Source organism: Salmo trutta, chromosome 23, assembly GCF_901001165.1.
Source record: "Salmo trutta chromosome 23, fSalTru1.1, whole genome shotgun sequence".
Lineage (NCBI taxonomy): Eukaryota > Metazoa > Chordata > Actinopteri > Salmoniformes > Salmonidae > Salmo > Salmo trutta.
The window spans coordinates 35679599-35694540 of record NC_042979.1 but is presented as its reverse complement, the minus strand read 5'-3'; the positions used below and the strand labels follow the sequence as shown (position 1 = coordinate 35694540).

The following is a 14942-nucleotide window of genomic DNA, read 5'->3' as shown; positions in this document are numbered from 1 at the left end:
GCTTTGAGATTATTTTGTAATGAATAGCACTATTGTTATTATTATTGCTCGTGGTTAGGCTATTAGCTGTCCAAAAGTAGGCTACATGAAGAGTGCAATACTGTTAATATAACCGTGTTTTAGTGTGGGTTTTCAGTGAATTTATGTAAATCACAAAGCTCATCTGCATTTCTAGACCTGCTACCGCCAGATGGTGCTATTCTTCCTCACATGGTCTGTCATCTGTCACTGGCGTCCTGCACAGCCGCTAATACGCTTGTGTTCCCCGGCGACCGGTTCATACATAAAACATCCTCCATTCAGGCTGCAAAGACGTTGGATTCCTCTTTAACGCGATTGAATGGCCTGTTGGTGGAAAGAAACAGGGAAAATACACCTACTGTCTTAATAAAACATTATTTTCCACCACCATGCGAGAGTGGCTAAAGCTACTTCCTAATGTTGTCCACCGCGTTCAGCCAGGGGTAAACAACAGACTCATGCGGTGTGCACCATCCGTAAGTTGTCCGATAAAATAAAAAATTGGTGGTGGATAATTGTGTTATATTAAGGCGGTACGCATATTTCCCTGTTTTTTTCTACCGACAGGCCTTTAAATCGTGTTAAAGAGGAAACCGACGCCTTTGCAGCCTGAATGGAGGATGTTTTATGTATGAACCGGTTGTTGGACGATAGTGGAAAATAACGCCCAATAGCGGCAGTCCAGGCTACTGCATTTGCTGCGGTGCAGGAAAATTCTCAGCAAAAAAAAAGTGATCAAATGAAGATCCTACATCTGTTTCTCTGTGGCTGATACAGTGTGATCTCACCTTCTGTATCTCTGTGGCTGACACAGTGTGATCCACCTTCTGTATCTCTGTGGCTGACACAGTGTGATCCACCTTCTGTATCTCTGTGGCTGACAGTGTGATCTCACCTTCTGTATCTCTGTGGCTGATACAGTGTGATCTCACCTTCTGTATCTCTGTGGCTGATACAGTGTGATCTCACCTTCTGTATCTCTGTGGCTGACACAGTGTGATCTCACCTTCTGTATCTCTGTGGCTGATACAGTGTGATCTCACCTTCTGTATTTCTGTGGCTGACACAGTGTGATCTCACCTTCTGTATCTCTGGGTTGAGAATCTCCCTCGGTCCTTTCTCAAACCTGTCCAGGTTCATCGCACTGCAGGGGGAGGAGAGCAGAGGATAGGAGGAGAGGAGGAGGGGGAGAGGAAGAGGAAGAGGAGGAGAGGAGGAGGAGGTGAAAAGTTCAGGAGAGGAGAAAAGATAAGTGTTTAAAGACGGGTTTACATCTTGTACATCCATTCTATTCCATAATTATCTTAAAGCATATTTTCATGTTGTTGTTCATTTAAATACAACAGACTACATATCCATATCAAATTTCTCCATGTGTTTTACCTTGATTCATTGGTCATATCTTAGCCTGGTCCCATGTCTGTTTGTACTGTCTTGCCAATATATGACAATGACCATAGGAGTTGGCAAGACAGCACCAACAGATCTGGGACCAGGCTAGTCAGAACAATCTACTGTATGAAACAACCAGTATATTGAATGGCATCCTGTGCAGTTCTCACCTTAAGATGGATTTGACTGATAGTGTTTTGGTGGGGCTGTATGGCAGACTGATCTTCAGAGTTCCCTGGGGGAGAGAGAGGAGAGGAGAGGAGAGGAGATGAGATGAGATGAGATGAGATGAGATGAGAGAGAGAGAGAGAGAGAGAGAGAGATTGCACTTTATGGCAGCGAGGTGTGGGGTCCACTTGCAAAACAAGATTTCATCAAATGGGACAAACACCCCATTGAAACCCTACATGCAGAGTTCTGTAAGATTCTCCTACGTGTCCAGAGGAAAACTACAAACAATGCATGCAGGGCAGAATTAGGCCAATATCCACTAATAATAAAAACTCAAAAAAGAGCAATTAAGTTTTGGAAACATCTAAAATACAGTGACCCCCTCTCATATCATTACCAAGCCCTGCAATGCCAAGAGCTGAGCAAAGAAAAGAGTCCCCTCATCCAGCTGGTCCTGGGGCTGAGTTCACAAACCTGTTCTACTAACACACTGAAGCCTCAGGACCAGAACATCCAATCAATCAGAATAAACCAAATTACAACACAGTCAAAACAAAACTACATTGCTTATTGGGAAACACAAGCACAAACACAAAGCAAAATGCAGTGCTATCTGGCCCTAAATCGACAGTACACTATGGCTAAATATTTGACCATGGTTACTGATCAAAACCTTAGAAAAACCTTGACAAAGTACAGGCTCAGTGAGCACAGCCTTGCCATTGAGAAGGGTAGACACAGGAAAACCTGGCTCCCTGTAGAGGAAAGGCTGTGCAACCACTGCACAACAGCAGAACCTGAGACGGAGCTGCATTTCCTGACAAAATGTCAAAAATATAAAACAATTAGAGAGTGTCATTTCCCCAAATTTGAAATCCTTATTCAAGGTTTTAAAGACCTCTCTGATGAGGATAGGCTACCCATCCTGTTGGGGGAGGACGCAGAGAGCTGTGGGTTGGCAGCGCACTACATTGCTGCCTGCCATAAGTTGAGGGACAGTGTCTGACAGACCAATAAACCTGCACATGTCCTCAACTGTATGATTATTGTTATTGTTGAATGTATGGTTATATTGACCGTTGGTTATTGTTGTTACTGTTGTCCCGTTGACAATTTTTGATTCTCATTTTCATTTATTTTTTATATTGTAAATATCCAAAGTAAGCTTTGGCAATATGTACATTGTTACGTCATGCCAATAAAGCGAATTGAATTGAATTGAATTGAATTGAGAGAGAGAGAGAGAGAGAGAGGAGGAGAGGTGTGGATGTAGAAAGTAGTCATCATGATTAGTCTAATCATCTATCTGAACAGAAGACGGACCTCCATCCAGACAATGATCTACAGTAAGAACAGATATGCATGTTTCACCTTAATGATCAAGGTTTTGCTATGGGGAGAGTGAGCTGATCCTAAATCTGTATCTAAAGCCAACTTCCAACAAGACCAATGCTTAAGGTAAAGGATTTTGTGAGAGTAAGCTGATCCTAGATCTGTGCAAAAAGTCAATTTGTACCAATACCAACAGGCTTTGGGAAGGGTGATCTGATTCTAGATACTTACTGTCTTCCTCCAGAGGATGGCTCTGTACTGAGGGACCCGCTGGTTGTTCTGGTCGGACAGAACCACAGACAGGTAGAAGGGATTCTTCTCTGCATCCGTACCAATGTAGTTCTGGTGGACTGGGGGGAAAACACACAGTGTCACACACACTGTCACACACTTACTAGGAACGAAACGGGAGAATACACTCCCAAACTGAGTGAAACGGGGAGGCACTATCTGAATGCTAGTTTTCGTTTTGAATTGATTTATAATTGTTTTTCTGTCGTTTGTTTGTTTGTTTGTTTGTTGTGTGGTCATGAGAGTTTCTGTTCAGGAAGTCACGGTGAGGTCTAATTTTTAGTGTGTGCATGCATGTGTATCTGCTTGAATATATGTGTGAGTGTATTTGTGTGTGTGTGTGCATGTGCGTGTGTGTGTGCATGTGTGTGTGCATGTGCGTGTGTGTGTGCATGTGCGTGTGTGTGGGTGTGGGTGCGTGCATGTGGGTCATACACAACAGAACCTTAGACAAAACCGCTTCACATTCAGCGCCCTCTCTACCTGGTTGACACGGCAACATATTCAGACCAAACACTGACCAGAACCCTGAAACCCAATTAAAAACTGGAACTCTGCCCTCTCTCGTCATCCCTGTCCTTCTCTCTCTCTCTCCACCTCTCTCTCTCTCCACCTCTCTCTCTCTCCACCTCTCTCTCTCCACCTCTCTCTCTCCATCTCTCTCTCTCCACCTCTCTCTCTCCACCTCTCTCTCTCTCCACCTCTCTCTCTCTCCACCTCTCTCTCTCTCCAACTCTCTCTCTCTACCTCTCTCTCTCCATCTCTCTCTCTCTCTCCACCTCTCTCTCTCTCCACCTCTCTCTCTCTCCACCTCTCTCTTCATCTCTCTCTCTCCACCTCTCTCTCTCCACCTCTCTCTCCACCTCTCTCTCTCTCCACCTCTCTTTCTCCACCTCTCTCTCTCTCCACCTCTCTCTCCACCTCTCTCTCTCTCCACCTCTCTCTCTCTCCACCTCTCTCTCTCCACCTCTCTCTCTCTCCATCTCTCTCTCTCTCCACCTCTCTCTCCACCTCTCTCTCTCTCCACCTCTCTTTCTCTACCTCTCTCTCTCTCCACCTCTCTCTCTCTCTACCTCTCTCTCTCTCCACCTCTCTCTCTCCACCTCTCTCTCTCTCCACCTCTCTTTCTCTACCTCTCTCTCTCTCCACCTCTCTCTCTCTCCACCTCTCTCTCTCTCTACCTCTCTCTCTCTCCACCTCTCTCTCTCCATCTCTCTCTCTCCACCTCTCTCTCTCTCCACCTCTCTCTCTCCACCTCTCTCTCTCTCCATCTCTCTCTCTCTCCACCTCTCTCTCCACCTCTCTCTCTCTCCACCTCTCTTTCTCTACCTCTCTCTCTCTCCACCTCTCTCTCTCCACCTCTCTCTCTCTCTACCTCTCTCTCTCTCCACCTCTCTCTCTCTACCTCTCTCTCTCTCCACCTCTCTCTCTCCATCTCTTTCTCTACTCATTGGTCCCCTGACTCCCTCTATGAAAGGTATTCATTCTGATTTGAACCAGTTCACTTGGACTTAGACTTGGGGCCTTGTTTTGTTCTGTGCTTAAAAAGTAGAAGACACACACCCCCACCTAGCTGAACGATAGCAGGAAGGAGGGAAGGAAGGATGGGCTAATGCATTTTTAACGACCACCATGACTAGGCTCTCAGGAGGCTGCTGGCTGCTCACGTTGACTAGGGAGCCAGTCAGATGCTAATGTTGTTATCTCCCAGCGTGTGTGTGTGTGCATGTGCATGTGCATGTGCATGTGTGTGTGTGCGTATGCATGTGCGTGTGCATGTGTGTGTGTGTGTTTGTGAGAAGTGAGCCTCTGCTCACCATCTTCCTCTGACTGTCTGCTTCTTTCTGGGTTGTGCCAGGCTGTGTCTGCAGGTCCACTGTAGCTATGGAAGGATCTATGGGATTCACCCTGCCAGCTCATAGACTACCATTAAACTAGGAGTTGGGGTAAGGACTTTACCTGACCATGTGACCGGACCAGGAAAGAGTCCTGGCCCTACAGTCTGTATACTGGTCAGGTCACATGGTCTGGAAAAAGTCCTGGCCCTACAGTCTGTATACTGGTCAGGTCACATGGTCTGGAAAAAGTCCTGGCCCTACAGTCTGTATACTAGTCAGGTCACATGGTCTGGAAAAAGTCCTGGCCCTACAGTCTGTATACTGGTCAGGTCACATGGTCTGGAAAGAGTCCTGGCCTCATGTAAAGCATACGGCATTGACTACTCACTTAGAAAAAAGGGTTCCAAAATAGTAAAGCTGTCCACATAGAACTCTTTTTGGTTCCAGGTAGAATACTATTGTATTCTATGAAGAACCCTGTGTGGAAAGGGTTCTACATGGAACCCAAAAGGGTTTTACCTGGAACCGTAAAGGGTTTTACCTGGAACCGTAAAGGGTTTTACCTGGAACCATAAAGGGTTCTTCAAAGGGTTCTCCTATGGGGACAGCCAAAGAACCCTTTTAGGTTCTAGATAGCACCTTTTAGTGCACACGTGGGTGCTTTTGTACATGTGTACCTGTGTGCGTGTGTGTGAGTATGTGAGACCTGGGTTTATATAATATTTAGCGTATTTCAATGACTTTTACAGATATTTGAAGGTGTTTAGAGTGTTGAGATATTTTTATTTGAAAGACAAGTAGCTGAATATTGCAATGTTCAGTATTTGAAAATACTCAAATTGTCACGACTTCCACTGAAGTCGTTTCCTCTCCTTGTTCGGGGCGGCGTTCGGCGTCACCGGTCTTCTAGCCATCGTCGATCCACTTTTCATTTTCCATTTGTTTTGTCTTGTTTTCCTACACACCTGGTTTCCATTTCCCTCATTAAGTGTTGTGTATTTAACCTCTGTTCCCCCCATGTCTTTGTGTGGGATTGTTTGTTGTAAGTGCTTGTGCACTTGTTTACTGGTGCGCGTCGGATTTTTGTACCCGTATTCTGTTGTATTTTTATGCCGTTGGTTTCTGGATTAAACTGCTTACCTAGTTCTGCTCTCCTGCGTCTGACTTCCCTGCCACCAGTTACACACCCCTTTACACAAATACATTTATTCAAACAACCTGATCTCATAGTTATTCACTATGAAATTCATTGTAATATGGATGAACGTCTATTTTTTTACAAATTAATTCAGCGTGGTTACAGGGTTAAATATGTGTGGTTACAGGGTTAATTCAGCGTGGTTACAGGGTTAATTCAGCGTGGTTACAGGGTTAATTCAGCGTGGTTACAGGGTTAATTTAGCGTGGTTACAGAGTTAATTCTGTGTGGTTTCAGGGTTAATTCAGCGTGGTTACAGGGTTAATTCTGTGTGGTTACAGGGTTAATTCAGCGTGGTTACAGGGTTAATTCAGCGTGGTTACAGGGTTAATTCAGCGTGGTTACAGGGTTAATTCAGCGTGGTTACAGGGTTAATTCCGCGTGGTTACAGGGTTAATTCAGCGTGGTTACAGGGTTAATTCAGCGTGGTTACAGGGTTAAATCTGTGTGGTTACAGGGTTAATTCAGCGTGGTTACAGGGTTAATTCAGCGTGGTTACAGGGTTAATTCCGCGTGGTTACAGGGTTAATTCCGCGTGGTTACAGGGTTAATTCCATGTGGTTACAGGGTTAATTCCGCGTGGTTACAGGGTTAATTCAGCGTGGTTACAGGGTTAATTCCGCGTGGTTACAGGGTTAATTCCGCGTGGTTACAGGGTTAATTCCATGTGGTTACAGGGTTAATTCCACGTGGTTACAGGGTTAAAACAGAAACAACTCAAAGGGTTAATTTTAAGTATTAATTCCGAGTGGTTAAAGTTAAGAAGGCTTAAAACAAAATAAGTAAAAACAATGCCCTGTTTCCATCAAGTATCATTGAGTACTCTCCCGGCTTGCTAGAACATTGTGAATTGCCATGACGCAGTGGTCTGAGCGTTATGACTTCGATCCCAGCGCTGTGCCATTGATTATTTTTTGTGAGTGCCGAGGAAGTCGGAAGTGGATTGGTATTTCTAGAGACAAGGCTAGATTCAAATACACTCCCATACATTTAGCCCAGGCATTTGAAAGTAGTATTTGAAATAAGTATTTGAAAATAATTTCAAATATTAGGCAATTTATGGGAAATTATTTTCAAAATACTTTAAAATACTTCCAATAGAATTTGTATTTATTTTATTTACCTAGGCAAGTCAGTTAAGAACAAATTCTTATTTACAATGACGGCCTGCCAAAAGGCAAAAGGCCTCCTGCGGGGATGGGGGCTGGGATTAAAAAATAATCATAAATACAATATCAATATAGGACAAAACACACATTACAACAAGAAAGACAACACACTACATAAAGAGAGACCTAAGACAACAACATAGTAAGGCAGCAACACATGACAACACAGCATGGTAGCAACACAACATGACAACAACATGGTAGCAGCACAAAACGTGATACAAACATTATTGGGCAATTTATTGGAGTAGTTGATTCAAGCTATTTTATTGGAAAATACTCAAATTCACAGAAATAACAACTAATGAAATACACATGTATTTGAACCCAGGTCTTGTGTGTGTGTGTGTGTGTGTGTGTGTGTGTGTGTGTGTGTGTGTGTGTGTGTGTGTGTGTAACAGAGAGGAGAGGAGTAGAACGGACCTTTGCCCAGGAAGTATTTGAAGAACCATCTGGTGTGGTACTCCGGGTTCTCCAGATGGACATCGGTTCTTCTCCAGGTACCCGGGGTGTAGTCCGTCGTCTACACACACACACACACACACACACACACACACACACACACACACACACACACACACACAGATTAGTGACAAACACACACAATAAATATTTCACATCACAACACTCACAACAAACCTGATAATGGTCTCTGAACATAATTCATAACACTGTTGTCACTATTACATACAGTATAGTACACACACAAACACACACACACACACACACACACACACACACACACACACACACACACACACACACACGCCTGCCCGCACACTCACTCCCCCCTCCACTCCACTCCACCCCCCGACACACACTGATTTACCACAATATACACATACATTGACCTACAGCCTGACCTTGAAAACAGAAACACACATGGTTGTTCAGTCAGGGTCTCCCAGACAATGTTGAGGTGCTGACAGAAGAAAAGCTCCTTTGTAACCAGTAGATGTCCCCGTCATCAATAATAATGTTAAGCCCTCTATAAGTTCCTCTAGTAATGCACCTCCTCCTCCTCATTGACAGGATGTCCCATTGTGGATTCATGCTATTGAGGGCAAGCCTCACACCTACCCACAGGCCACACGCACGCACACATACACACACACATACACACACACAGACTGTGACAGGTGGGATGGGTTCTTAAACAGAGGGGAGAGGAGATAGGAGACACTTTAGTTTGTTTTCCTTTGCATGGAAAACATCCCAGGTTGTCATGGTTACTGTCTGGTGGTGCTTCAGCTGAGAAAGGTGGAGGTGGTGTGTGTGAGTGAGTGTGTGTATGTGTGTGTGTGTGTGTGTGTGTGTGTTTGTGTGTGTGTGTCTGTGCGTGCGCGCATGCGTGCGTGCGAGTGAGTGAGCGTGCTTGCATGTGCGTGTGTATGAAAAAAGTATTCAAATGTATACACTCACTACCGTAAGTTGCTCTGGATAAGACAGTCTGCTAAATGACTAAAATGTAACAAAATGTGTGTGTAAATACAATAGAATAGTCAAATTGACAGTGATGCACACTGTCATGTCTGGTGCATGTTAGGGCATGAACGTGATGGGGATGCACACTGTCATGTCTGGTGCATGTTAGGGCATGAACGTGACTGTGATGCACACTGTCATGTCTGGTGCATGTTAAGGCATGAACGTGACGGTGATGCACACTGTCATGTCTGGTGCATGTTAAGGCATGAACGTGACGGTGATGCACACTGTCATGTCTGGTGCATGTTAGTGCATGAACGTGACGGTGATGCACACTGTCATGTCTGGTGCATGTTAAGGCATGAACGTGATGGTGATGCACACTGTCATGTCTGGTGCATGTTAGGGCATGAACGTGATGGTGATGCACACTGTCATGTCTGGTGCATGTTAGGGCATGAACGTGACTGTGATGCACACTGTCATGTCTGGTGCATGTTAGGGCATGAACGTGATGGTGATGCACACTGTCATGTCTGGTGCATGTTAGGGCATGAACGTGACTGTGATGCACACTGTCATGTCTGGTGCATGTTAGTGCATGAACGTGACTGTGATGCACATTGTCATGTCTGGTGCATGTTAGAGCATGAACGTGATGGTGATGCACACTGTCATGTCTGGTGCATGTTAGAGCATGAACGTGACGGTGATGCACACTGTCATGTCTGGTGCATGTTAGGGCATGAACGTGACGGTGATGCACACTGTCATGTCTGGTGCATGTTAGGGCATGAACGTGACTGTGATGCACACTGTCATGTCTGGTGCATGTTCGGGCATGAACGTGATGGTGATGCACACTGTCATGTCTGGTGCATGTTAGGGCATGAACGTGATGGTGATGCACACTGTCATGTCTGGTGCATGTTAAGGCATGAACGTGACGGTGATGCACACTGTCATGTCTGGTGCATGTTAGGGCATGAACGTGACTGTGATGCACACTGTCATGTCTGGTGCATGTTAGGGCATGAACGTGATGGTGATGCACACTGTCATGTCTGGTGCATGTTAGGGCATGAACGTGACGGTGATGGAGGGGATAGTGATAAAACATAAATGAAGACAAAAGTGTTTCTGTTTTGTTGTTCTCTTCGCCCATTCTCCCTATGGAGAGGAACGACAAAAAGAAAGAGAGAAGAGGAGAAGCTACACTGAACAAAAATATAAACGCAACATGTAAAGTGTTGGTCCCATGTTTCATGAGCTGAAATTAAAGATCCCAGAAATGTGTTTACATCCCTGTTAGTGAGCATTTCTACTTTGCCAAGATAATCCATCTACCAGACAGGTGTGGCATATCAAGAAGCTGATTAAACAGCACGATCATTACACAGGTGCACCTTGTGCTGGGGACAATAAAAGACCACTCTAAAATGTGTAGTTATGTCACACAACATAATGCCACAGATGTCTCAAGTTTTTAGGGGGCGTGCAATTGGCATGCTGACTGCAGGAATGTCCACCAGAGCTGTTGCCAGAGAATATAATGTTCATTTCTCTACCATAAGCCGCCCCCAACGTCATTTTAGAGAATTTGGCAGTACGTCCAACCGGCCTCACAACCACAGACTACATGTAACCATGCCAGCCCAGGACCTCCACATCTGGCTTCTTCACCAGCGGGATAATCTGAGACCAGCCACCTGCATTGCTGACGAAACTGTGGGTTTGCACAACCAAAGAATTTCTGCTCAAACTGTCAGAAACTGTCTCAGGGAAGCTCATCTGCGTGTTCGTTGTCCTCACCAAGGTCTTGACCTGACTACAGTTTGGCGTCATAACCAACTTCAGTGGGCAAATGCTCGCCTTCAGTGGCCACTGGCACCCCGGAGAAGTGTGCTCTTCACGGATTAATCCCGGTTTCAACTGTCCCGGTCAGATGGCAGACAGCATGTATGGCGTTGTGTGGGCAAGTGGGTGCGTGGGTGGAAGATAGATAAAAACAAGTTGCTGATGTCAACGTTGTAAACATGGTGCTGGTGGGGTTATGGAACGGGCAGGTTGAAGCTACGGACAACCAACACAATTGCATTATATTGATGACAATTTGAATGCACAGAGACACCGTGAAGAGATCCAAAGGCCCATTGTCGTGCCATTCATCCGCCGCCATCACCTCATGTTTCAGCATGATAATGCACGGCCCCATGTCGCAATGATCTGTACACAATTCCTAGAAGTTGAAAATGTCCCAGTTCTTCTATGGCCTGCATAGTCACGTCACCCATTGAGCATGTTTTGGATGCTGTGGATCGATGTGTACGACAGCGTCACAGATAGAACAATGAGACAGATATTTCACCAGATGTATAAATGTGAAGCATCCGCTTGACGTTTCCACTTACTACCATATATAGTAGTGAGAGGAAGCCCAGCGTCCGTCAGAGGGAGAAGATAGAAGGAGATGGATTTTGGCCGACATTCTGCACATTTTGTCATCGCTGAAACATTTGATCTTAATACAGTTTTCTGTTCTAAAAACTACCATCTATTATGAACAGAGTGGACTAAGTTTTGTAGACTTTACCCTTTGCTAGAGTAGGCATTCCCTACCTGAAATATGCAGATGTATGCTAGAACGGGCCAATGGGATCTTGCTAGATCGTGCTTGGCTCTGCCCACCTCCTTGCTTGTTCTGCCCACTATGACTCATTTGTTCACGTTGGAAACGGCAGGCTGTGGTCTATCTTGGTTTAGATATAAAAATATTTGGCAGTGTGTTCCAGTTCCCACCAATATCCAGCAACTTCGCACAGCCATTGAAAAGTAGTAGGACAACATTCCACAGGCCACAATTAACAGCCTGTTAGCAGTTGATCTTATCCTTTAATAACACAGACCCCAAAGCAAATCAGGGGGAGAAAATAGGCTTATTCAAAGAGAACAAATCATAGTTGTTAAGCTGGGAAGTAGATGACAGATGTTCCTTCTTCCTGGTCCTCAGTGATTCTCCACAGAACTAAGTGACAGGATGTCATTTATAACCCAACCCTAGCCTGTGGTTGACCAATTAGAATTCCTGCCAATAAAATTGGGCCAATGGCCAGATAACAAGTATCCCATTTCAGGCTCAATGTATAGACAATTTGAACCAATGAGAACTTGCCACATGTATCTATGAGTCCTGGACTGAAATTCCTCCCATGTCTCTGACCCATTAATCAATAATTCCCTATTACAGAAAAACAACTATTTCCATTGATCGTTAATTCCCTCTTGACCTTTAGTCCTCTGCGTTGTGTCTTAAAATATTCTTACAAGCCTGATCAACTCTATGCGAAGGATATGTGTCACACTGCTTGAGGCTAGCGGTGGTCACACCAGATACTGACTGGCTTTCTGATCCATGCCTCTACCTTTTAAAGAAATCTGTGACCAACATATGCATATCTGTATTCCCATTCATGTGAAATCCATAGATTAGGATGTCACAGGAAGGCCAAAAAGATCATCAAGGATTCCATGTCAATGTACATAGGGCAGCAGCCTCTAAGGTGCAGGGTTGAATAACCGGGTGGTAGCCGGCTAGTGATGGCTATTTAACAGTCTGATGGCCTTGAGATAGAAGCTGTTTTTTAGTCTCTCGGTCCCAGCTTTGATGCACCTGTACTGACCTCACCTTCTGGATGATAGCGGGGTGAACAGGCAGTGGCTCGGGTGTTTGATGTCCTTGATGATCTTTTTCGCCTTCCTATGACATCGGGTGCTGTAGGTGTCCTGGAGGGCAGGCAGTGTGCCCCCGGTGATGTGTTTGGCAGACTGCACCACCCCCGACTGGATGCTCTCAATTGTGCATCTGAAAAAGTTGATGAGGGTCTTAGGGACCAAGCCGAATTTCTTCAGCTTCCTGAGGTTGAAGAGGCGCTGTTGCGCCTTCTTCACCACAATGTCTGTATGGGTGGACCATTTCAGATTGTCAGTGATGTGTACACCAAAGAACTTGAAGCTTTTCATCTTCTCCACTGCGGTCCCGTCGATGTGGACAGGGGTGTGCTCCCTCTGCTGTTTCCTGAAGTCCACAAACAGCTCCTTCGTTTATAGATATAGATTTTTCAGAGTTGGGAGGTAGTAACATTTTCAGCGTTGGGAGGTAGTAACATTTTCAGCGTTGGGAGGTAGTAACATTTGGAAGCGTTGGGAGGTAGTAACATTTTCAGCGTTGGGAGGTAGTAACATTTTCAAGCGTTGGGAGGTAGTAACATTTTCAGCGTTGGGAGGTAGTAACATTTGGAAGCGTTGGGAGGTAGTAACATTTTCAAGCGTTGGGAGGTAGTAACATTTGGAAGCATTGGGAGGTAGTAACATTTTCAGCGTTGGGAGGTAGTAACATTTTCAGCGTTGGGAGGTAGTAACATTTTCAGCGTTGGGAGGTAGTAACATTTGGAAGCGTTGGAGGTAGTAACATTTTCAGCGTTGGGAGGTAGTAACATTTTCAGCGTTGGGAGGTAGTAACATTTTCAGCGTTGGGAGGTAGTAACATTTTCAGCGTTGGGGAGGTAGTAACATTGGAAGCGTTGGGAGGTAGTAACATTTGGAAGCGTTAGGAGGTAGTAACATTTGGAAGCGTTGGGAGGTAGTAACATTTTCAGCGTTGGGAGGTAGTAACATTTTCAGCGTTGGGAGGTAGTAACATTTTCAGCGTTGGGAGGTAGTAACATTTTCAGCGTTGGGAGGTAGTAACATTTTCAGCGTTGGGAGGTAGTAACATTTGGAAGCGTTGGGAGGTAGTAACATTTTCAGCGTTGGAAGCGTTGGGAGGTAGTAACATTTGGAAGCGTTGGGAGGTAGTAACATTTGGAAGCGTTGGGAGGTAGTAACATTTGGAAGCGTTGGGAGGTAGTAACATTTTCAGCGTTGGGAGGTAGTAACATTTGGAAGCGTTGGGAGGTAGTAACATTTTCAGCGTTGGGAGGTAGTAACATTTTCAGCGTTGGGAGGTAGTAACATTTGGAAGCGTTGGGAGGTAGTAACATTTTCAGCGTTGGGAGGTAGTAACATTTTCAGCGTTGGGAGGTAGTAACATTTGGAAGCGTTGGGAGGTAGTAACATTTTCAGCGTTGGAGAGGTAGTAACATTTTCAGCGTTGGAGGTAGTAACATTTGGAAGCGTTGGGAGGTAGTAACATTTTCAGCGTTGGGAGGTAGTAACATTTTCAGCGTTGGGGTAGTAACATTTGGAAGCGTTGGGAGGTAGTAACATTTTCAGCGTTGGGAGGTAGTAACATTTTCAGCGTTGGGAGGTAGTAACATTTTCAGCGTTGGGAGGTAGTAACATTTGGAAGCGTTGGGAGGTAGTAACATTTGGAAGCGTTGGGAGGTAGTAACATTTTCAGCGTTGGGAGGTAGTAACATTTTCAGCGTTGGGAGGTAGTAACATTTGGAAGCGTTGGGGGTAGTAACATTTTCAGCGTTGGGAGGTAGTAACATTTTCACGTTGGGAGGTAGTAACATTTTCAGCGTTGGGAGGTAGTAACATTTGGAAGCGTTGGGAGGTAGTAACATTTTCAGCGTTGGGAGGTAGTAACATTTTCAGCGTTGGGAGGTAGTAACATTTTCAGCGTTGGGAGGTAGTAACATTTGGAAGCGTTGGGAGGTAGTAACATTTTCAGCGTTGGGAGGTAGTAACATTTTCAGCGTTGGGAGGTAGTAACATTTTCAGCGTTGGGAGGTAGTAACATTTGGAAGCGTTGGGAGGTAGTAACATTTGGAAGCGTTGGGAGGTAGTAACATTTTCAGCGTTGGGAGGTAGTAACATTTGGAAGCGTTGGGAGGTAGTAACATTTTCAGAGTTGGGAGGTAGTAACATTTTCAGCGTTGGGAGGTAGTAACATTTTCAGCGTTGGGAGGTAGTAACATTTTCAGAGTTGGGAGGTAGTAACATTTTCAGCGTTGGGAGGTAGTAACATTTTCAGCGTTGGGAGGTAGTAACATTTTCAGCGTTGGGAGGTAGTAACATTTTCAGCGTTGGGAGGTAGTAACATTTTCAGCGTTGGAGGTAGTACATTTGGAAGCGTTGGGAGGTAGTAACATTTTCAGC

General features: G+C 45.0%; 1 protein-coding gene across 1 annotated transcript in view; it reads right to left on the bottom strand.

Annotated features, from left to right (window-relative positions):
* garnl3 (GTPase activating Rap/RanGAP domain like 3) overlaps window positions 1-14942 on the bottom strand; it is a gene marked incomplete in the record, with an annotated part of 164142 nt that overhangs the window by 76399 nt on the left and 72801 nt on the right. Inside the window, 4 exon segments of the mRNA XM_029710021.1 lie at window positions 1102-1165; window positions 1584-1648; window positions 3148-3266; window positions 7836-7912. Of these exon segments, the coding sequence (XP_029565881.1) occupies window positions 1102-1165; window positions 1584-1648; window positions 3148-3266; window positions 7836-7912 (325 nt within the window).